The sequence below is a fragment of the Mytilus edulis genome, chromosome 4 (genome assembly GCF_963676685.1).
Source record: "Mytilus edulis chromosome 4, xbMytEdul2.2, whole genome shotgun sequence".
Classification (NCBI taxonomy): Eukaryota; Metazoa; Mollusca; class Bivalvia; order Mytilida; family Mytilidae; genus Mytilus; species Mytilus edulis.
Genome location: NC_092347.1, coordinates 75745966 through 75769403, shown reverse-complemented (window position 1 = coordinate 75769403; position 23438 = coordinate 75745966). Strand labels below are relative to the sequence as shown.

The 23438-nt window shown below is 33.7% G+C and overlaps 2 protein-coding genes across 4 annotated transcripts in view; one reads left to right on the top strand and one right to left on the bottom strand.

Annotated features, from left to right (window-relative positions):
• LOC139520542 (uncharacterized) overlaps positions 1-23438 on the bottom strand; it is a 135186-nt gene that overhangs the window by 37127 nt on the left and 74621 nt on the right. The window contains exons 1-6 of one of the 3 annotated variants that reach the window (XM_071313274.1): positions 12623-12673; positions 11519-11589; positions 9902-10996; positions 7673-7847; positions 6888-6973; positions 5049-5234 (exon numbers count right to left, since the gene is read on the bottom strand). The exons of 1 other annotated variant lie outside the window; for it this stretch is intronic. In XM_071313274.1, coding sequence (XP_071169375.1) covers positions 5049-5234; positions 6888-6973; positions 7673-7847; positions 9902-10996; positions 11519-11585 — 1609 coding nt within the window. In that variant the 5' untranslated portion in view covers positions 11586-11589; positions 12623-12673. Of the gene's footprint in view, positions 1-5048; positions 5235-6887; positions 6974-7672; positions 7848-9901; positions 10997-11518; positions 11750-12622; positions 12674-23438 lie in introns of those variants that run through there. One more of the 3 variants, XM_071313273.1, reaches the window with a different exon arrangement.
• LOC139520543 (uncharacterized) lies at positions 13286-23059 on the top strand. Its single transcript, XM_071313275.1, has 2 exons — positions 13286-13700; positions 21520-23059. The coding sequence occupies exon 2, from the start codon at positions 21520-21522 to the stop codon at positions 22501-22503; it is 984 nt and encodes a 327-aa protein (XP_071169376.1). The 5' UTR covers positions 13286-13700; the 3' UTR covers positions 22504-23059.

Genomic DNA, 23438 nt, shown 5'->3' with positions numbered 1-23438 from the left:
AAAACAACAATATCATAGAAAATTTCGATAAAGCATCAAAAATATCAAAATATCCTCATGGAAGAATACGACAAGAAGACCTGCACAGTAAGAATTCTGTTTGTGTAAAAAGTAAAATAACAAAAGTACTGAACTCCGGTTGAAATTCTAAAAGGAAAGTCCTTAATGAAAGGGCCAGATCAAAAGCTCAAACATATCAAACGAATGAAGAACAACTGCCATATTCCTGAATTGGTTCATGGATTATCTTAAGTACAAAATGGTGGATTAAAGCTTGTTTTAAAAAGCTAGCTACCCCTCTCATTTAAATGACGCACCAAACTTCATTATATTGACAACGATGTGTGAACAAAACAGACATAATAGGTTATAATGTCAAAAATATTGGTACATCGTCAACATTGTGTTATAATGTTAATCACCAAAACAAGCAATCAACAAAGAAGCACACAATATAGACCAAGCTTAACCTTCAATCTCGATCTGACTTATATCTCATCTACTGTAGCTAGCACTGGCATGTCATTGAATATAACTCTTCATAAAAGAATCTTGCAAGTCATCTCCTGTTATTGCCTTTCACAGACACAATGATTTCAAATATATACTTTTCACATATAAAGTAAAAAAATTCAAGAGACCTCTAGAATATGGTGTTTCCAAACAATGAGGAAGAATCAAGTAAGTAAAACATAAGAAAAACTCATTCGCCAGCACAGTAACAGTTGCAGTGGCAGTAGCAGCGATACACCATCTATATGTCATCCGATTGTGAAACGAAAATCAGTATTTACATTTTTACTTGTAGAACTTAAAGATATTAACGAAAACAGAAACTAAATTTCACAACATACTGAATAATCATTGGTCATTTTATACAAAATGAACGAACTATCCAATTACGAGATAACTCTTATAGACCAGCGGTACAAACATGATAATTATAGATTATCGTTGATCATCTCAACGGAATTGGTGTCAATTTCATGTCAGTTTCCTTAGCAACGCCACGTGCCTCCTTAATTTCTAGCGATAATTTTCCATCTCAAGCGAGTAGCATGATATGAAAAATTATCACAAAAAAAGATCAAAAGAAAAATGAACACAATAGCGATAAAAATGATTTAATACACTCATAGAACAAAAAGCTAAACTGTATATCAGTGGAGTGAGCAAATCGTTTTTAGATTAATTATGTCGTAAGCCTCAGAAGTGGTCAAAATTTTGCACAATGATGGTCAAAAAATACTAATTATATATTTCAAAATTTTGTCTAAACTGTCAATCTGGTGCTAATTTAAGAATTTTTCACATAATGATAATTCAGAAATGCAAATAGGATTTTGGATTCAGAGTGTTAGAAATGATCGGAGTTAGTATTAAAAGAACATAAATGGTTCATAAGACATAAGACATTAGCCATAAGAAATAAGACATTAGACATAAGACATAAGCCATTAGCCATAAGACATTAGACATAAGACAGTCCCCACATGGGATGTGTAACCTACAACATTTTAATATATTAACATATTTACACGAGAATAACATGGTAAACAAGGGTGTAACAATAGAATATATAATAATACAATTATGTGCAAGGAAATACAAATTATGCTTACATAATTAAGCAGATGTATTTAAAGGTTTTCCTGTGCTTATCCAACCACCTTTGTGGTATCACAATAGCAATTGCAGATTGCTCAAGTGTAAGGTTGTTTGTTTGAAGTAAGTGCTATGTAATAAAACTTAATGCTTACCATCAAGTTCCAGTTCATGATGTCTTTGTCATAATTTTAAACAAAATAATGCCTTACTATGATATGAGTCACTGATTTAGAAGTCTAACTTTAACATAAAAACATTTATCATAAACAGATTTAAAAAAAAATAGAAGCTCAAAACTTGTTTTGTAGGTTAATATTTTATAGCTTTGTATTCTAAGATGAAATATATATGTAATTGTGATTTGGATAAAATTTTCTATAAGAATTACTGATCTGCTAGCATTAAGGGGAAGTAATATTCATTGAGTCATTATATATCAAAAATTTAATGAATAATACCAGGCTTATGGTTTTGCTTACAGAAGAATTATTAATGCGACTTGAATAAAAAAAAACATTGAAATGCTAAATTAGTACAAAGTTGAAGAGCATTGAGAAATTAAGAAAGGTTTTGCTAAAACATGCTTAATTCTTGGTAGTAGAAACTCATTAGACTAAGGACTAAATTGAATGATTTTAAGTTTTGAAAAACAGTTTTAAACCTGTAATTTTACCATATCAATAAAAATTTATGTCAATTTAGATTGCTGACTTCAGGCATGTGATACCGATACCTACTTAATTTACAAAGGAATTTGTATGATTACAGAATAGTTATCAAAAGTACCAGGATTATAATTTAGTACGCGAGACGCGCATTTCGTCTACATAAGACTCATCAGATACCATAGAACTTTGAATGTGTTCCACAAAATAACTTTGAATGTGTTCCACAAAAAAAATTTGAACCGTTTTTTTTTTTTATCAAAAATGTTATCATCTTGAAAATAAATTTTAGTGTTCTTTCAAGAACAAATGATAATAGTTTAATAATCAGGGAAATACTGTTACAAACACATTACTTATATAATGACGGAAATCGATATTTGTCAGACAGAACAATGTTTTGCTGATTTAATTGTCATTTGAATTATTTCGCTTTAATAGTAGCAAATTAAAAAAATTGTTTTAGAAAAAATGTTCAAATTACAATTACGAACAACTTGCTGTTGGAAAATAGAGCTACAAATTATAGACTTACAAATCAATGTTTTGAACTAATAATCTATTAGATCTATTTATGATTGAAGTTTTCGTGTCACAGTTAGACCTTCTAAATCAGTAACTCATATTATGGTAAGTCATCATTTTGTGTGCAATTTATGACAAAGACATCTAAATGAAACTGGATAAAAAGATGGAAGTAATAATTTTTATTTTACAGCACTCACGTCATACTAACAACCATTCACTTGAGCGATCTGCTAAAATATTTTACCAGTTGACCAGTTAGTTTGAGAAGAAATCTAACTGCAATTTGGTAAACTATTTTAGCCATTGCTATTGTGATACCACAATAGGTGACTGTATGAGGGCAATTGAAATAAAAATAATCCTTTTAGTAAATCATTAATTTAGTTTTATAAATTGCATAACGCTTAGATTTGCCGATAATAATTATTTTGCTAGAAAGGAGAACAAATTTTCACAATTGGTTGAGAAATGTGAAAGTTGTGGAAAAACAGTCCGAAACTAGAGAGGAAACATATATCAACAGGTCAGGAAAAGGATAAATCGGGTTTGAGTTAGAGAAATATTATTTCTAGTGACTGCTTAATGAATTCAATCATTATCCCATACGTTATATAAAAATTGTTGAGTTAGAATGCTGACAAATGAAAAAATACTAGTTTCTCAAAAAAGAAAGAAAGAAGTTATATTTTCCATAGCGGATTTGGTCGACGAGTATACAGCACATGAGATGAAGCTAAGCGAATGGTACTATGGTGTATCACAGATGTGATTTCAAATCCTGTTAAGAGATTAAAATATGTCATCATAGAAATATAATTTAATGTCAATCAATTCATCAAATAAATTCTATAATAGCAAGTATGAGACTGAAGAATGTATCTAAATTTTTTGTGCAATTGCAGGAATCTATTGTAAAAACTGTTAGAGAAGTTTAAACAAAATTGGTACAGCCTGATACACAGACAATAGACGCAAGATATCGAAGGAATAATCAAACTCATAAGTCAAAAACAAACTGCCAATGCCATGGCAAAAACACAAACAAACAAATAAAAGAGAATCAACAGTATCCAAAAACCAAACATATAGAAGTTTTGACTGGGAAACACGAACAAACCAAAAAAAGGTGGTGATCTTTGGTTTTCGGCAGGATGTTCAAATCCTGCTTACAAATTAGGCACACATAAGTTCCAACTTTAATCGGCTATCCATCTACCCAACATCACTGTACAATACTCCGGTTTTGAAGTTCTTAGACCTAGATCAAAAATTATATGTTGAGAAATAACTGACTTGTTACAGACTGAAAAAAGATGGACAAACATGTTGACCGACAGATGTACGGACAGACAAAATGACGATTGAGTGTTGCCGAAATTTCAAATGGGCATGATAAAATCAATTTTATTAACACTAAAGAAAATGTTCAGAGTTCGAAGTACAATGCTAACTTGAATCTCTTTAAAAACAAGTTTATTCGAAGGACCAATAAGTTTTTATGGTTCGTATCTTAATCTTTGATTTTTTTTATAATTTTTTTGTAGCTCTTCTATGGATATTATGTGTTGCAAACAGATTTTAATATTAGTATACTACATTTGTTAATTTTCAAATGAAACACAATTATGATAGCAGTTGTCTACATTAGATAATGCATGAGCCAAGTCAGGAATATGACAATTGTTATTCATTCGTTTGATGTGTTTGAGCTTTTGATTTTGCCATTTGATTAGGGACATTCCTTTTAGAATTTTCCTCGGAGCTCAGTACTTTTTATTTTACACAAACTAAATTCTATCTGTGCAGGTCTTCCTGTCTTTTTCTTCCATGATGATATTTTCAGTTTTTCTTGTGCTTAATTGAAATTTTCTATGCTATTATTGTTTTATCAATAAAATTCAATATGTTTAAAATTTACTACTTGGTTTTGATTGTTATTGTCTTATATATGTATTGGATAAATGAATCAGTAGACCTCCAAGTACATGTCACAATATCAACCAATTTCGTTTCGTATGTTTTTTTAACTATTGTACTAGAAGTATTCTATCAACTTGTATACATATTTTAAGGGGCCAGCTGAAATACGCCTCCGGGTGCAGGAGTTTCTCGCTACATTAAAGACCCATTGGTGGCCTTCGGCTGTTGACTGCTCTATGGTCGGGTTGTTGTCGCTTTGACACATTCCCCATTTCCTTTCTCAATTTTATCAAAATGTTTACTTTATGTGTTTCAAAATATACTCACCATCATCCTCTTCAAATGTGATAATTGCAGTACGACTGTCTTCATCATAATCAAGATCCTGAATCTCACCACCTCCTGACTTTCTTTTGTTTTCAAAGAAAAATCTGATGCAATCTTCTGAACAACCAACAGGTATGTTAGATACTTTTATTATCCTGATGCTCTGAACAACCTCATCGACAGTATCTATAAGGATAATTGTACTTTAGGAACAAGGAATTGTCGATGATTAAATAAGAGTAATTGCATTTTATTTTCAAATTGAAAGGTACACCAAACCACGAAAGTAAAAAACTCCAGAACTGAAAATATGGAAGTTAAACTCCGAGAAAAAAATTATATTACTAATTACTCTTTAATGTTTGAAAGGTTTATATCCAAATTATAAAAATGAAAGCCTTGGAGACATACATCTTATTTACATTAAAAAAATGTGCATTCGGTTTGGTTCGATGATACCAACTACATTTACCACAGGTATTTTATTCAGTATGTATCATCTAAAAATCCTTTTCATGAATGTGACTTACCGAATTAGATTAATTACTGGGTTTGTTATAACAGTAATAACATGAGCAACACGACGGGTGCCACATGTGGAGCAGGATCTTCTTACCCTCCCGGAGCGCCTGCGATCAACCCCAGTTTTTAGTGGGGTTCATGTTGGTTATCCTTTAGTTTTCTATGTTGTGTCATGTGTACTATTATTTGTCTGTTTGTCTTTTTTATTTTTAGCCATGGCGTTGTCAGTTTATTTTCGATCTATGAGTTTGACTGTCCTTTTATTATCTTTGGCCTCTCTTTTATTCAGTCTGTGTCATCTAAAAATCAATTCAAACAAATTGTTTACCAACCACACTTGTAGAAAAAAAATATTAAGTTGGAATTTATAAAAAGGCAAAAAATACCATAGGGACCATAAAAACTCATAAGTCGACGAAAAACTTATAACGCCATAGCAAAAGCGCGAAAACAAGTTAATTCCCAAATATCCTCAAACGTTACAGGAAAATTAAAAACTGAGCAACCCGAACCGAGGATGCACGCAAGTGCTAAGGAATGGTAAGCCGTTCCTGTGCCACATGTATGATGCAACCATTTTGGATCGGTTCATTCTTAGATCGTCCATTTTAGAGTAAGATCTGCCGTATACTGTCGTATAGAAATTTTTTAATCCAGATGTTAAGATTATCCCGTTTACATAGTGGTGCTATGTATGGTATAGTCTTCTATTTGACAATTCAATCAGGAAAAACCAACTGTCTTATAAATTAACGAAAAACGAGAAACGCGTATGTACCACATAAAAAAACGACAACCACTGAACAATCACCTGCATTAGGAATGGCAAAAACAAATGCAGCGGGTTCAAACATTTTAACAGGCGTTAACCTTCAGCCTAACATGAAATAGTAGAGTAACATTCCAAAAAAGAAAGATACACTCCTTTGTACCTCATTGACATAATATATCTTCAACATTTTTTATCATATATATTTGTAATTCAATGACGTTTTGGACAAACATCGATTTTCATGATATTGGAGATTTTATAAAACAAGATGTATTATTCACAAAAGGAAAGAGCTTTCATCTGTTATGTTATAGTTTGATATTGAATGTATACTGTTCCCTTAAACAAAATATATAAAAGATGTGATTATTTTTATTAAGAGATAGGTAAAATATGTTATAAAACCTTTAGATATAATTTCAATGTAAAAACAAGTGGTACAACATGCATTAGACAAGATAAGATGCTCCCAGCAGTGGAACATTTATGAAGACCTATAATTAGTATATTGAGCAATATATAGAAATTTTAATAATTTTGTTTACCTGTTTTGTTTTCTGCTAAACGTTTAGTAAAATTTGCTTTTTCGTCTTTACTTTCATTAAGTAACAACTCTTTCTCATGAATAATTCTAAATCAATGAATAATTAAAAAAAAAACAGTTTGTTAAGAACTACAACAACAACAAACAAAAAAAATAATGCAAACAACCCCATGAATTTAAATAATGTACATAATACACAATAGTTAACATCGTACTTTTATTCTCCCTAAATTTTAAATATAGAAATAGAAACATTAGTAAAGTATCTAGACACTTGAAAATGTTTTCGAATCGTCCGGAGTCTGAAAAAGTTGTGGAAAATTGTCAACGTTCTGGAAAGAAATATGAAAGAAGAAAATCACTGACAATATTGCCGACCTGTTACACGTAAACATTATACATGGGGTTCGTGTTGTTTATTCTTTAGTTTTCTATGTTGTGTCATGTGTACTATTGTTTGTCTGTTTGTCCTTTTCATTTTTAGCCATGGCGTTGTCAGTTTATTTTCGATTTATGAGTTTGACTGTCCCTCTGGTATCTTTCGTCCCTGTTTTAAATATGCGGCGTGGTTTACTATTTTTCAATGATAACTGCATTTGGGAAAAAAACCGTGCATACATGCATTACTAGCCAATTTCATAATGTCATGAGAAGGAATTTGTACAGATGAACATTATTGAGAATTATTAAAATCAAACCTTTTAAACTTTTCTTCTAGCCAATTTCATAATGTCATGAGAAGGAATTTGTACAGATGAACATTATTGAGAATTTTTAAAATCAAACCTTTTAAACTTTTCTTCCTCTTCCCTGCATTTTCTTATTAAAGATAGGTATTGATCGTTCGCTTTCTTATTTTTCTGAGTTTCTGTAATTAATTTCACCTCAAGTTCTCTCATTTGCAAATCAACTTTCATTTTTTCATCTTTAATTCCTGCTACCTCGTAACTCAATGTGTCGACTGAAATGAAAAAAAATAAAAACACAATAAAACAAATCAGTATCAGATGGCATGCATAGCTGGACGGTATTATATAGTATGTCTGATGTAGTTGGTCGTCGTTACTATTTTCTAGTATTCATTATTTAGTATATGTTATAAGTATTGTTGCGTTGATTTTAAATCTAAAGGAATTATTGATTATAATTTGATCATTTGCATTTAATATCGTTTCCTATATCCTTTGAACTTGTACTGTAAATTTTACATTGAATCAGACAATAATTATACAAGTTGGAGGATAAGCTATTAATGGAACCATTCTTTATCTACCATTTTCTTCAGAAAATACCTGTATCAAGTCAGGAATATGGCAGTTGTTAGTCACCTTTGCCGTTGATTATAATGGTCTGATTATGTCAGTTTTTATGGATTTCCCCTGCTTCGAAATCCGTTATTTTTGTTACACTTCTTTCATCAATATTTGAACGACTCCCTTATGTATTGTATATACTTCATTGCAGTTGAAGGTAAGATATTTTATTGTGTCCGATAAACAACTCATTTGAACTATAACTATTAAGATAAATATAGGAAGATGTAGTGTGAGTGCCAATGAGACAACTCTCCATTCAAATAACAATTTATAAAAGTAAACCATTATAATTCAATATATGGCCTTCAACACGGAGCCTTGGCTCATACCGAACAACAAGCTATAAAGGGCCCCACAATTACAAGTGTAAAACCATTCAAACTGGAAAACCAACGGTCTAGTCTACATAAAAAACGAGAAACACATATAAATTACATAAACAAACGACAACTACTGTACATCAGATTCCTGACTTGGGACAGAGTTTGATTAAAACACTTCCTTCGTATTGTTGACCTTTTGATGTTCTTCGTGCATGTGTTACGGAATTATTTTGATTGGGGAAGATCGCTTTCAACGGCTCTTTCCGGTGGATGGTTGTGTGTGTAGGTTTGTTGTAGATTTACTCGTAGAAATATAGAGATAGATACTGCTGCTAGTTGTTCAACTGTACGATAACTTTTAATTCAGGTTTGAGATTTATTAGGAAATACAGAATGGAAAATCGCCTCTTGACCACAATATCGTAACAATTTTACAATTCATGACTTTCTTGTTATGGTATTATACTGGACTTCACTGAAGATAAATTTCCCCGATTTCTGCAAGTTCGGTGCAAAACAAAGTACCTAACATTAAGTTAAAGAATCATTGGTGATTGTGGAAGTTTTGGGGAAACAAAATGGAAATGGAAATGGGGAATACTAGTATGTCAAAGAAGCAACAATCCAATCATAAGGAAGACAACAGCCGAAGGCCGACAATGGGAAAGGCTTTATAGTTCAGTCTGATAAGCACAAATTTCAACAAAGCTCAATTTTACGTTTACATTTTAAAGCCTTTTTTTATTTTGAATATGCCCAACAATTATACTTTTTATTCGACAGTTGGCTATAAAGGGTCCAGAACACCGTCATGCATGATCACAGTTTACGGACTGCTAAGTAGTAGTTTGGTACTCAAACCGAGTTAGGGGGGAGCAAAAATCCATAATACTTCGCAAAAATCGCAATCATAAAATTGTTTTGTTCAATTTAATGTGTCAGTGTTTTAATTCATCCGCGGTTTTTCGCGGTCTTTGATGTTTAGAAACAATAATAGTCGTATAGTCTGACATTTTACAGATTACGTTCTTTTATTTAATGCGACATTTTGACTGAGTGATTCGCAAGCCGGTTGGTGCATACATAGCAGAAAACACGTACGCTGCCAATGGACATACTCCAGGTCCTTACCAAGTTAATGCGATTCCCTCATTTTTTGTTTGTTAACTTTATTTTTGTTTTCACAATCGACTGATGCCATTCGGACATCAGTAAATTACTTAACTTATCCGTGTCAGTCTACGTCATTGTAATACTTAACCTGAAGTAGTATCACATGTAGTACATGTATCCTACTCAATAACTGTTTGACAATAAAAACAACAGAAAATACATGCAACAAATTCATTTTTAAAGTCGTATAGAAGAAAACATACCCTGGATTTCTTTCGTGTTTCCAGCCTTGTTGTAGAATATTTGTTCTTGATGAAGAAGAAGAAATATAAGACTCTTAGTTCCTGCAATGTTTACACTTGTCTTGGTTGTTTCAAGAAATAACAATTTATTTGTATGCTGCTTTGTTATTTTCGTAAAGACATTGCTATTGCAAAATTGATTTTTATATTGAGATGATTTGCAAAACCCTGTCGTCAAAAAGGTTTTATAGACAACTGCTGTTAAGGCATCTGTGTCAATTTGTGTTTTGCTGACGAAATAAAGATGACTTTGATCAACTGTCCAAACGACTTGGAGATTATCCTTTTGAAGAACTTCTTTAAAAAGATCGGACGCCTCCTTGCAGATTAAAAGTTTAAGGATTAGAGGGTCAACTCGTAACTTCTCGTTAAATAAATCTGAGAACAACTTGTGTACTTCTTTTTCTGCTTTGCTTATCGTGACATCTCTTCCTTTCAAATAAACACAGTGGCTGTCTTCTTGAAGACGAACAACGACATCAGTAAATGTTCTACTGAGTGTTTCAATAATTTCAAAACATCTGAAAGCTTCAATTTTCCACTTATCTCCCAGTTTTACAACTTTACTGACGGTAACACGATTGATCTCGTCTATATTTTTAGTGATGAAAGACTTCATTTTTTCAAACCCTACTATGAATATATTGGCTTCGTCTCGCATAAGGTCAATGCTTTTCTCCTTTAATTCCTGGTCAAATAGCTCCTCTACTAAGTTTGATGTAAACTCAAGTCTTTGAATAGGTTTCATAACAATGTCATCAATTTCTCTAGCTAATACTCTGTCAATTTCAGTAAAAATGTCTTCACATTCTAGTGACTTAACCTTTATTTCTAAAAGTTCTTCTGTCGCATTTATACTTTCAACTGTTGAACTCTCCAAATTCATAATAATTTTCTGTATAGTTGCCAAATGGTGTGTCATTAGAAATTGCATTTTTAATGGAACAAGGTATCCTGAAGTATTATCCAAAACTTTGTTGTCTTTGGAGCATAACTTGATACGGAAGTTTTTCCATGGAGGTCTCCAAGAAAAATTACACTCCCCTTTTGCAGAATCTATAATATTCAAAATATTGATAAGGTTTTATAAATAACTTATGGCATTTATAAACAAGTATTTTCATTTTACATATATAATTTGTTTTTACCTGATTAACAAATTTTACATTCAATTTTTAGCTTTAATAAAATCATTTGTTGATCCTGATTTTGTTCTTCAGTCATGCATTAGAGTATTAGTAAATTGTCAAAATTATAGAACTATATCTTAAACCATAAGGTAAAAAGTCATAAATCAGTATTTTAGGACGACTTATGTATATTTTTTGTCTATCGTTCAAATGTAGGACTGTTTCAAATATTATGCAGATATACTTATATGATGTTTTTCTTTCATAATGATATATAAATATAAAGACGCATATTTTACAGTATTCATAGATTATTGTTCGGAATTTTTACATGTTAAGATACCTCTTCTATACAGAAGCACCCTCGATTATCTGATTATTAAATACTAGTCTCAAATTTATTGTACTTACATTAATACTGAACAAGAGAATTAAGATATTATCTTACCTATCTGGGGAATCCATTTTTCCCAATCCGTGCCACATGCATCACTGTCGGTGACAGATCCTGACATTATACTTTTATGAAGAAAAAAATAAATCATAAAGTAAATGTTTTAATAGGATAACAGTTACAGACGAGTATTTCAATTATACAACAATTGAAGGGTCTTTCCAGTAAAAGTGATGTTTTTGTAATGTTATTTGTACGACCTTTCATATGATACACGACAAGCACACCTTCAGTAACTTTCAGCTTATTACCCTCAATGAGCCCATCCGCCTTCATTTTCAAGATCGGAAGTATGATACATGTAATATAGGCATAATGATCTTTCATTTAACTAGAACACACCCGTGATATTGCGGGTCCGTGACTGATTTAAAAGAGGGACGAAAGATACCAAAAGGACAGTCAAACTCATAAATCTAAAACAAACTGACAACGCCATGGCTAAAAATGAAAAAGACAAACAGAAAAACAATAGTACACATGACACATCTCAGGTGCTCCGGAAGGGTAAGCAGATCCTGCTCCACATGTGGTACCCGTCGTGTTGCTTATGTGATTACAAATCTGGTAAATAGTCTAATTCGGTAGGTCACATTCATGAAAGGGAAGGGGATTGTAGTTATGACGTAAGGAACATATCCGATATCATTTGTGAAACGGTTATTCCATATATAACTATGCGTATGCCTTATTTTAGTATTGGTATTGTCATTTGATAAAGTCATGCCGATTATAAGATGCACAGTTTTCCCTGCTTTCAAAATCTTTCTGTTTGAACCCGTCGACCTGGAACCTATCAATTTTTGGTAATATTAGTAATTCGGAAAACAAAAGGGCCTGGAATGGAGTATTTTTGACTCAACAGTATACAGCAAAAGTCTAAATACACCGCTTGGTGGTGCGCCTGTCAGATGCGGAACGTACAGATAAGGTAATAGGTAACAGGTGAATATACTGTAATGATCTACAAACTGACCCCCCCCCCCCCCCCCCCCCCCCCCCCCCCTTTTATTACAAGAGGTTGTGTAAGTTATTAACTTTGCACATTACTTATACCTAACGTAACGTATGTTACAATTAATGGTATAGTTCATTTACATAAATCGGTCAATGTTTACAAACTCCTGATGTACAAAATTCCATAGAGGATGGTCCAACTTGTTTCACAAAGGATAGGCGAACGGCGAACGGCTAACGGCGTACGCCGTATTTTGACTCAAAACAAGTAAACCGGCATATCATCCAACATTAGGAAAATAATAATTTAGCCTTTAAATCTGCATTTTTGCATAATTACATATTTAAGGAGTTTTATTAAAACATTGACGAAAATATTCATGCTTTAATATTTTTATTATCTTAATTTAATTGTATTTTAGGTTGTCATTGCTTTGTTTTTAAAGAAATTTTCTGTTTCGTAATAGGTTTAGAGATTAATTATTATGTTTAAAAAAAAAAAAACGTTTTCTCTTCATAATCTAAGCATCTTCGAAGTATGAAGATAAATTGCACATAACAATAATATTTTTTCGTTTGCTGGTTGTTTTTCAGTATTTGTAACCTTTAGTTTTTCTCACTTACACTCTTTCCGCCATCTTGAAATGAAAATGCGCCGCCTTCGCCTGAGTCCTGAGATAGGCGAGGGCGGCGTAAGCCGTTATTGCGCGCGCATCCAAAATTTTGTGAAACAAGTGCACCGGGCGTTCGCCACCGGCGAAAGGCGTACGCCTTTTTCCGGAAACAAGTAGGACCGATGTGTATTCGAGAGTTTACTTTGCGCATGTGCGTACTTGGATGAAAATAGAAGGAAACTTTCAGAGGCTCCATATGGGTAAATTCATCCCGATTCTATATTTGGTAATAGTTTTCAATGAAATAAAGTTTATTTGAGGTTTATTTAACGAAAGCTTTATTATATTGGTAGTAAAAAGAAGTAACACGGTGTTGGGATGAAAATACGAGATTCTAATCGTTACCTAAGAGATGGCGAATTTCGCGCCACTCTTAGCTGTAACTATGGGGACACCATGGGGACAGCTAAATTTTAGCAATTGCTATAGCTACATAGCATCGTAATATAAAAACAAGAGCGTTTGGCTTATTCGGGGTTCTGGGATTCGACAATCAAAGCGGATAGGACATAAGGGAAAAATTACAGAATTCACAAAAAGAAAAGGTACAGAGAAAATTTATTTTATTTAATGACTTTGTTATAAAAACATATATATATATTATAGCTTATTTAAGCTTTAAAATTACTTTACTGAGGTGATTCTCACAATTTATTACAAATTTCAAGAAGAAACAAGCTATTCAGGACGAAAATATAAATTTATACTTCAACAAGTGGCTGAAGTGAGTTCTAATCGGACATAATTCCGAAAAGAGAACATTTGCGTACACATATTTATTCATATACGGGGTTAATCTCGATATATTGATTTGATATAAGGCTCGAATATTTGGTACAAGGCTCGAATATTTGGTACAAGGCAGACTAGCCCGTTTAAAAAGATTAGCTCATGAAGTCAAAGTAAAGAAAAAGACAATTAAAGAACAAATTAACTTTATTGTAACGTTTGAAATCCTGTCATAAAAATAGCATTAGAAATCAAATAAATCATATATTGTATACATGTATTACATTATTTCTCGATTTGATTAACGTAATTTTCCCCATCCCATGAACCGCATCCTTATTTTATTAGTAGAGTTAAATGTGTCACGTACACGCTACCCATGCAAACCCGTGACATATAAAGTGGTGGCCGGCGGTGCGATATAGCTTCGTTTATTAAACTTGCGAGTTATTTCGTGAGATCGAACTATACAGCCTGATTAATAAAATTTAGTGAACTGTACTGTAATAAATTTTCAAGCGATTTTGAAATTTTTAACGTTTTAGATTCAAAACTTTTGGAAGTGAAATCGTTGGTTTACGTGTACGTGATTTTTTCAAGTTAATTTGGAAAAAACGACTCGGGTTTGAAAAAAAGATATAAAGACATTCTATTGTTAAACGTGCATAAATTACGAAAACATGGGAAGACGAAAGGCAGCAAGGTCACAAAAAGACAAAAATAAAGATTACATTTCAGAAATGGAGATGTGTGAACCACAAGATGAGGAATATGATGATGAAGAAATCAATCAACATACGGCAAACATCCTGAAAAGAAGTAATGAGGGTCACGAAGAAAATGCCGATAGAGTGAAAACCGGCAACTTGAAAATCTTCACAGCAAACGGTTCGAACAACGCTATTTTTAGACGTGAAATATCAACACCTATAAACGGAACTGTCATGACAGCACTAGAGGAATTAGACAACAGTTCAAGAGCGTCAGGAGGTCTCCAAACTATCGAGGAAGAATCTGGATGTATGGACCAACACAGTACTGAGAGGCTCAAGACAAGAACACCTTTAGAAGCAGAGGGTCAACAATTATTACATGAGAGATTTGTAAGTAGATGTAATGAAGATAACCGGGCTAGACCATTAATGAATGCACACAGTCACATGGAAGGAAATGACAGACAAAGAACAAGCGAACATAACGGACCCGATAAGGACATTTTTAGGAGACCAGAAAGATATATAGAAAACATGCATTACCAGAACACAAGATTTCAAGATTTTCAAGATTGCTCAGGCCAAGGAGATCGTGTTTCCAACAGGGAAACAAACAGACAAAGAAGTCCAGAATTCAGGACAGCAAACCAACACAGACAAGAGAACGTGTATGCTGCACCAAGGCAAGAAGTAAGACATAATGGAATTACAGGTTTTCAAGACTACTACATACCAAGACCTACTGAGTACAGACCTTTATCACAACAGCCATCTTTGGTGACAGATAGACAGACACACACAAGAAGTGACAGGACAGTAAATAATTCAAATCCGAAGTTACCTGCATTTAATGGAAAGGACGACTGGAAAGTTTGGATAAACAGATTTGAGGCAATAGCAAGAAGGAGGAGCTGGACAGATGAAGAGAAGCTTGATGAGCTACTGCCTAGAATTCAAGGAGAAGCAGGAGATTTTGTATTCACACAACTACCAACAGGAGTGTTAGAAAGATACACTGAACTAGTAAGAGAACTAAGCTACAGATATAGAGTAATTGAAAATGAAAAATCATTTAAAGCTAGATTTGCTAGCAGAAATCAGAAACCTGGAGAAAAGGCAGAGGAATATGCTGCTGAGTTAAAAAGATTGCACCACAAAGCTTATCCCAGCAGAGACAGACAACAAAGAAAAGAAGACCTGCTTGAGAGGTTCATGAGGGGTATATTAGATGAAGAGGTTAGATTTTTTGTGAATTATGTGAAGAAACCAGACGATATAGACGAAGCTGTATATTTAGTTGTTGAGTGCTTGTGTGAGAGAAGATCAAGTAAATTTAAAGAGCCATATGAGAGAAGAATGCAGAAAAATATAAGGAGAGCTAGCCCACTTTATGAGTGTAGTGATAGTGAAACAGAGATTGAAGAAGAGGAAGAAAAAACATGTGATACAGCATATAGGCTAAAGCGAGCACAAAATCAGAAACAAAATGGACCTAATTCTACAGAAGAGATTGACCATAAGAATAAAGAAATTAAAAATTCAGAGACTAGTAACCAAAACGACAATCAGAATAAAGAAGTGATTCAACAGTTGCTGGATAGGATAAAAGTACTGGAAACACAAATACAGGGAGTGGACAGTAAATCAGAGCCAAGAAAGCCAATTGTCTGTTATAATTGTAATCAGCCCGGCCATATTAGTAGGAATTGCCTAGCTCCAAGATCCAATTTTAACAGAAATGCAAATAATTACAGCAGGCAAAGCCAAGGACAAAACAGAAATTCTTTAAACTACATGGGGCAACCTCAGATGGCCAACAGGGAGCCCTTTTCAAGCAAGGCCAACGACAACCAGTAGACACAAAAAAATATGAAGGAAACTTATTAAAGAAAATTCCAGAATATCATGGTGCATATATTAAAGGAAAAATACAAAATAAGCCAATAGTATATACTGTTGATACTGGAGCATCAAGAACAGTTTTATCAACTAAAATATTCAACCAGTTGAATACAGGCAATAAGTTCATTCTTTCTAAATCTTCAAGTTTAGCAGGTGCAGGGGGGACACCAATAAAAGAATTGGGAAAAGCTACATTTTCTTTAAAACTAGGAGCACTAGAGCTTGAGAAAGAGCTAGTTATAGCAGAAATTGAAGACGAGTGTTTACTTGGGATGGATATTTTACAGAATGATCCTAGTGGACCAGCCGACGTTATACTGAGTAGGGGTATCATTATACTTAGAGGTGTAGAAATACCTGTAATACAGGTAGGAGTAGACAGAGCTAGGAGGGTAATTTCAGCTGACCACTATGAAATTCCAGGTTATACAGAGGCTGTTATTGATATTTACATTGAAAGAAGAGAAGAAGATGATTATAATGTGAATACAGAATTTTTTATTGAACCTGCTTCAAATTTTGAGGAAAGGTACTCACTGCAAATGGCAGCTACATTAGTTGACATAAAAGATATGGTAACCAATCAAATCCGTGTAATGAATCCTTATTCAACATCTGCCTCCATCAATCAGGATGCAATACTGGCATATGCAGAAAGACAAGAAGGAGAAACAAGATTTTTTGCAATTGAAGATTTTCAGTCCAACATGCATGAAGCAGATAACAATGCTATTAGAAGAATACAGTTTCTGGTACCCAAAGTGGAGAAAGATTTTGAACCAACTGTCAAAGTTATTAATAAAGATGAAGAAATAGAAAGAAAAATACCATTTCACTTACAAGAATTGTATAGAAAATCAACAAAAGACAAAAACCTTTTCAAGAAAAGATACAAGTTGGGGAAGTTTTGATCAAGTTTCAAGAATGTTTTTCAAAGAATGATAGTGATATTGGACTTACTAGTTTAACAGAACATACAATTGACACAGGCGATGCAGTTCCTATTAAACAGCATCCAAGAAGAGTCCCACTAGCATATGCAGAGGCAGAAAAAGAAGCTATTATTGAACTACAGAAAAAGGGAATAATAAGAGAGTCTTCATCACCATGGGCCAGTCCTATTGTACTTGTAAAGAAGAAAAGTGGAAAGATGAGACCATGCATTGATTTTCGCAGGGTAAATCTAGTGACACGAAATGTTTCAGCGTTTCCGTTACCGAGAATAACTGACTGTATAAATGCAGTAGCTGGATCAACCTTTTTCAGTTCTTTAGACTTGACAAGTTCGTATTATCAAATACCAGTTAAAAAACAAGATATACAAAAGACAGCATTTTGCACTAAATATGAACATTTTGAATTTTTAACCATGCCAATGGGACTAAATGGGAGTGCAGCAACATCTCAAAGAACTATGGAACTGATACTACAAGGATTACAGTGGACAACAGCAATCATCTATATAGATGATATTGTGGTCTTTGGCACCACACTAGAAGAACATTTAAACAGACTGACAGAAGTTTTAAAAAGAATAATGGATGCAAATCTTAAACTACAACCAGAGAAATGTGAACTGTTACAAAAAACTATAACGTTCCTTGGGCACCAAGTATCAGCAGAAGGGGTGAAACCATGCCATCAGAATATTGCTAAGATCCTGCAATAGCCAACACCGTTCAATATCAAACAGGTGAAGCACATATTAGGTATGGGATCTTTCTACAGAAGATTTGTAAAGAACTATGCGGATATAGTCAGACCTATGACTGATCTTACAAAAAAGGGGAAGAAATTTGTGTGGACAGATCAGTGCAAGACAGCATTTCATAAAATAAAACAAGAGTTAACAGGAGCAAATATAATGGGTCATCCTAACAATGCAGATGAATTCATACTTGATGTTGATGCATCTGGAACAGGAATAGGAGCAGTTTTACAGCAGGTACAAGAAGGAAGAGAAAGAGTAATAGCATACGCTAGTCGTTCTTTAAACCGAGCTGAAAGAAATTACTGTATAACACAACAAGAATTATTGGCTGTGAGATATTTTGTTGATTACTTCAGACAATATCTTTTAGGGAGAAAGTTTAAGATAAGAAGCGACCATCAGGCCTTAATCTGGTTATTCAGACTTAAGGAACCAAGAGGAAGAATAGCGCGTTGGATTGAGGTACTATCAGCATACAATTTTTCAATTGAGTATCGAGCTGGTAAAAAAATGGGTCATGCAGATGCACTTAGCCGCTGTGATAATCCACATGACTGTGAGTGTCCAAATATAGATACACAAGAACCATTGAAATGTGGTCCATGCAAAAAGTGTCAAAAAAGAGCAGAAGAAATGATTTTAGAAACACCTGACAAAAGACAAGAAACACCAAACCTAATAGTGGAAGGGGAGATAAGCCAGTATAAAGATATTGGTAAAAAGGCAGAATTAAGGGAGGTAATCAATTGTGATGGACAAGAATTAATAGCAGAGGGTAAACATATGATGCAGAACAGTGCAAGAGGCGTGCAAACTCGAAATCAAACACAAAAGGATAAAAGAGATACAGCTGACTTAAAAACAGCTAAGACCAACATAGAAAATTGGCCAACAGTTTGTAATACAACATTAGCAAAGGCTCAACAGGAGGACCAGTACTTCAAACCTATCTACGAAGGTCTGAAAGCTGACAAAAGACCAACAAAAGAAGAAATGGTGATATCAAGCCCTGAAACTAGACATTATTGGATAATATGGGATACTCTTTGTCTCATAAATGATGTGATTATCAGAAAATTTTCAAAAATGGATGGAACAGGGGACTATTATCAGTGTTTGGTACCAAAGCAGTTAAGAAAGAATATTATATTCCAGGCTCATGATTGCATCCTCTCAGGTCATCTTGGAAGTAAGAGAACAGCCCAAAAACTACTACAGAAGTACTATTGGTATAATTTAAAAGAAGAAGTAAACAATTATATTATGCGATGTGACATATGTGAAGCAAATAAATTTCCACAAAAGAAGCCAAAGGCACCCTTAGGGTCGCTGTTGACGGGAGCACCACTTGACTGCCTAGCAACTGACATATAAGGGCCATTACCAACAACTCCAAGAAACAACAAGTATGTACTTGTTGTAACCGATCATTTTACAAAATGGGTGGAGATCTTTCCTGTTCCTAATCAGAATGCGGAGACATGTGCATCGGTTATATTAAATGAGGTAATCGCACGGTTTGGATCACCTCTTTCAATTCACAGTGATCAAGGAAGGAATTATGAAAGTAACATTTTCAAGGAACTCTGCAGAATGCTTGAAGTCAGGAAAACTAGGACAAGTTCGAAAAACCCAAAAGGCAATGCAGTAGCAGAAAGGTTCAACAAAACACTAGTGAGGATGATAAAAGCATATCTAAGGGGACAACAAGAGAACTGGGATCTCAACTTAGGTTGCCTCGCGTCTGCTTATAGATCAACAGTCCACGCTTCTACTGGAATGACTCCAAATTTGCTTATGCTAGGACGAGAAGTCAGGATCCCAGCAGAATTAGCATATGGAAGTACGACCAAATATATTCCACAGGACATCACCTCATATGGGGAATATGTAGATTACCTTAAGGAACATATGCAAATTTCACATGATGTGGCTAGAAAACATCTAGGGTCTGAAGCAAGAAGACATAAAGAAATTTATGACTCCAAAATATCTGTGTACAAGTATGAACAAGGTGATTTAGTATGGTACCTGAATGAAAATAGGATCAAAGGTGTAGCTCCTAAGTTAGAAAAGACATATAGTGGCCCATATATCATCAAAAGAAAGATGAGTGAGTTAAACTTTGTTCTACAGTTGGCAAGAGATGGAACAGAAAAGTTAATTCACCACAACAAGTTAAAACCTTACAAGGGAGATAATCCACCAAAATGGCTACTAACAGTGAAGAGAAAACTAAAGAATCAATAAACATATTTAATAAAATTTTAAATATTTGTGTGGAATAGAAAATGTGTATATATGTATATCTGAATTAGACTGGTTGGCAGTTTATATTTGGATTTAATGTGTCTGAAATAGTTGTGTATGTTATTATGTAATAATTATTGTTCTATTTATTAAAATTGTAAAAGGTTATACTTTTGCAAAAGTTATATGTTTGTTTTATTGGAAGTTGAGGAAATAAAGGTTCAACATATGTTGTTTTTACTGACGTTAAAAATAAAAGACATGGATTTTCAAGAAGACAGTAAAATAACTGGTCCCTTTTAACTGTTGACCTAAAAGTTATGCTACCGTTAATAGTTTTGAGTATAAATAATAGGAAAATTATTCAAGATAAATTGAATGCTGATTTCTGAATGACTAAAGTGAAATTTAGTTACCAGTTATTGATGAATGAAAATAGTTCAGAGGGGCTATTAATTTATTTTATTTTTGGTTACTGTGAGGGACCTGGATGTTAATTCCCACTTGCCCAAACAAAACCATGTGTTGAAGATGCTTTTATGAGTTATAGATGGAGAATTATAGGATTTTTGATTTGTGATTATGTTTTGTGGTTGCTGTAAGGGACCTGGATGTTAATTCCCACTTGCCCACACAAAAACCATGTGTTGAGATGTTTAGTGATAATAATGTTTTATATGAGTGTTAAAAAGTAAGAAGAGAAATTCTTACTGTGAATATTTTGAGAATTTGGTTACCGGTAATAATAATTTGAATATTGCAAAGGACTTGGATGTTAATTCCCATTTGCCTGAGCTTTAAGAGTACCCAAATGCTAGGGGTGAATGAAAATGAGGAACTTTTGTCATTCAGAGATCAGACCCAATTTCAGAGATCCGACCCAAATTTAGAGATCAGTCCTAGTTTCAAACTTTTTTATCTGGTTCCCAGTTGTATGTAGCAGTATAAGGTATAAATCACACCAAAGTCTAATGTGGCACTTTGTATATATATTTTAAAAGTTGTTAGTGTATTAGAAAAAGGGAATTTTACTTAATGTAAACTTCTTATGTTTTTCAGATGGCTTCAAATATCTTAAATGCAAAGGCACCTGTTTCAAAGAGAGGGAATGCGTATGAGTGCGTAAGGTGCCAGACTTCCAAACCAGTGATCAACTCATACAAATACGTCGTCAATCATATAAGAAAACAACACTTGCTAGCCACACAGTGTCCATATTGGTGCACCCTGTGTGACTACAGGTGTGACACACAGGAGGAACTAGCAAAGCATGTTGACACATATCCTGTGCACAAGAAGATAGTGGGTATCCAGAAGACGTCAGGAGTTACCATCAACCCTGACAGTTTCTTTGGACACTCTGACATGCCGTATTTTATATCCAGTGATGACATTGTTGCCTTCAACAAAGAGAAAAGCCAGGAGCATTACAGCCAGAAAAGAAAGGAAAATGGAAGGACAGCGGCACATACTGTGGAGGAATGTCTTAAAGTGCCAGAAGCAAATACTCTGAGTCAGCAGATACTGGCAGTTCTGCCGTCTTCTGAGGAAAGAGATGAGATGGGAGAATATGATGCTGTTACAGTTGCGTCAGGTGATTTGGATAATACTGAGGTGGTGCATGTGACTACAGTTGTTGAAACACCAAGATTAGAATCCGACAATTCTTCAACAACATCCTCTTCAACATCATCCAAATCAACGTCCAAAGAGGAAATGGACAAGCAAATGCAAAACTTCACCTCCCAACTGAACAAGAACTTGAAAGAAGCATCCAAATTTATAAACAAGAGTTTTAAACTAGGGGAAGAAAATGTGAAACAATTAATCTCAATGGTCGGGGAGCAAACCAAGGCTTTCAATAAAATGGCTAATGAACTAAAAGGGTTAAACCAGTGGTTAAGGGATAACAATGAACAAAAAACTGCAGATAAAGACAACAGAGAAATTAGAGAAAATAGTAATAGGGATAATAGGGACAATCATAGAGATAGTAGAGAGTACAGGGACTATAGAGATAGAAGATATCATCCTTATAGATAGATAGATGCTCAAACAGTAGTCAGTGATTTGACTTCAATTGTGACAAGTTGTTTTATGAACAGTGACATTTTTCGCATCATATATATATATATATATATAAATGAAGTCAACAGTTTTAATGTTTTATGCCTTTATTTAAATTTGAAGTTCGGAGGACCTCACTTAAAACAGAGGGTATTGTAATGATCTACAAACTGACCCCCCCCCTTTTTATTACAAGAGGTTGTGTAAGTTATTAACTTTGCACATTACTTATACCTAACGTAACGTATGTTACAATTAATGGTATAGTTCATTTACATAAATATTTGGTATATGAGATTGGTAAATGTAAGCACATGTGGAGGAGTCAACATACATGATACAGTTTGTGTACGAAGTGGGACATCTGGTTTTCAGGTTTTAGAGGATTTCTTTCGTTTAAGCACATGGCAGTTGTTTCAGAGGTTATACGTCGGTTGGACTTCTTCTTGTCTTACTTTTAAGCATGCCAACATTTCATTTTTGTTTCAAATTGTTGTCTTATCGGTCAATGTTTACAAACTCCTGATGTACAAAATTCGGCTATTGGTACTTTACGGAACGGAACGGAACGGAACGGAACGGAACGGAATTTCATTTAAGGTATCCAAAGGGGGCATTTATCAAAATTTCGAAAAATCTTTAAAACAAAACAAACTTTAAAATTTCTGTGTTTTACGGTTTTCCATATACAAATAACACAAATGTATGCTTAATCTCATCTTCACAGGTGAAATGTGTAATAATGTATAACATCGGGAAATATTCTGTAGATGAATATGTCGGATTGTCCTGATAAATTATCATGAAATTAACGCATTTGCAAGTCATGCATTATGATATCTAGACTGACCTCACGTCGTCCTTGATTAGAGACAGTGATCAAAATGAATCTGATTTAAACTTTTTAATTT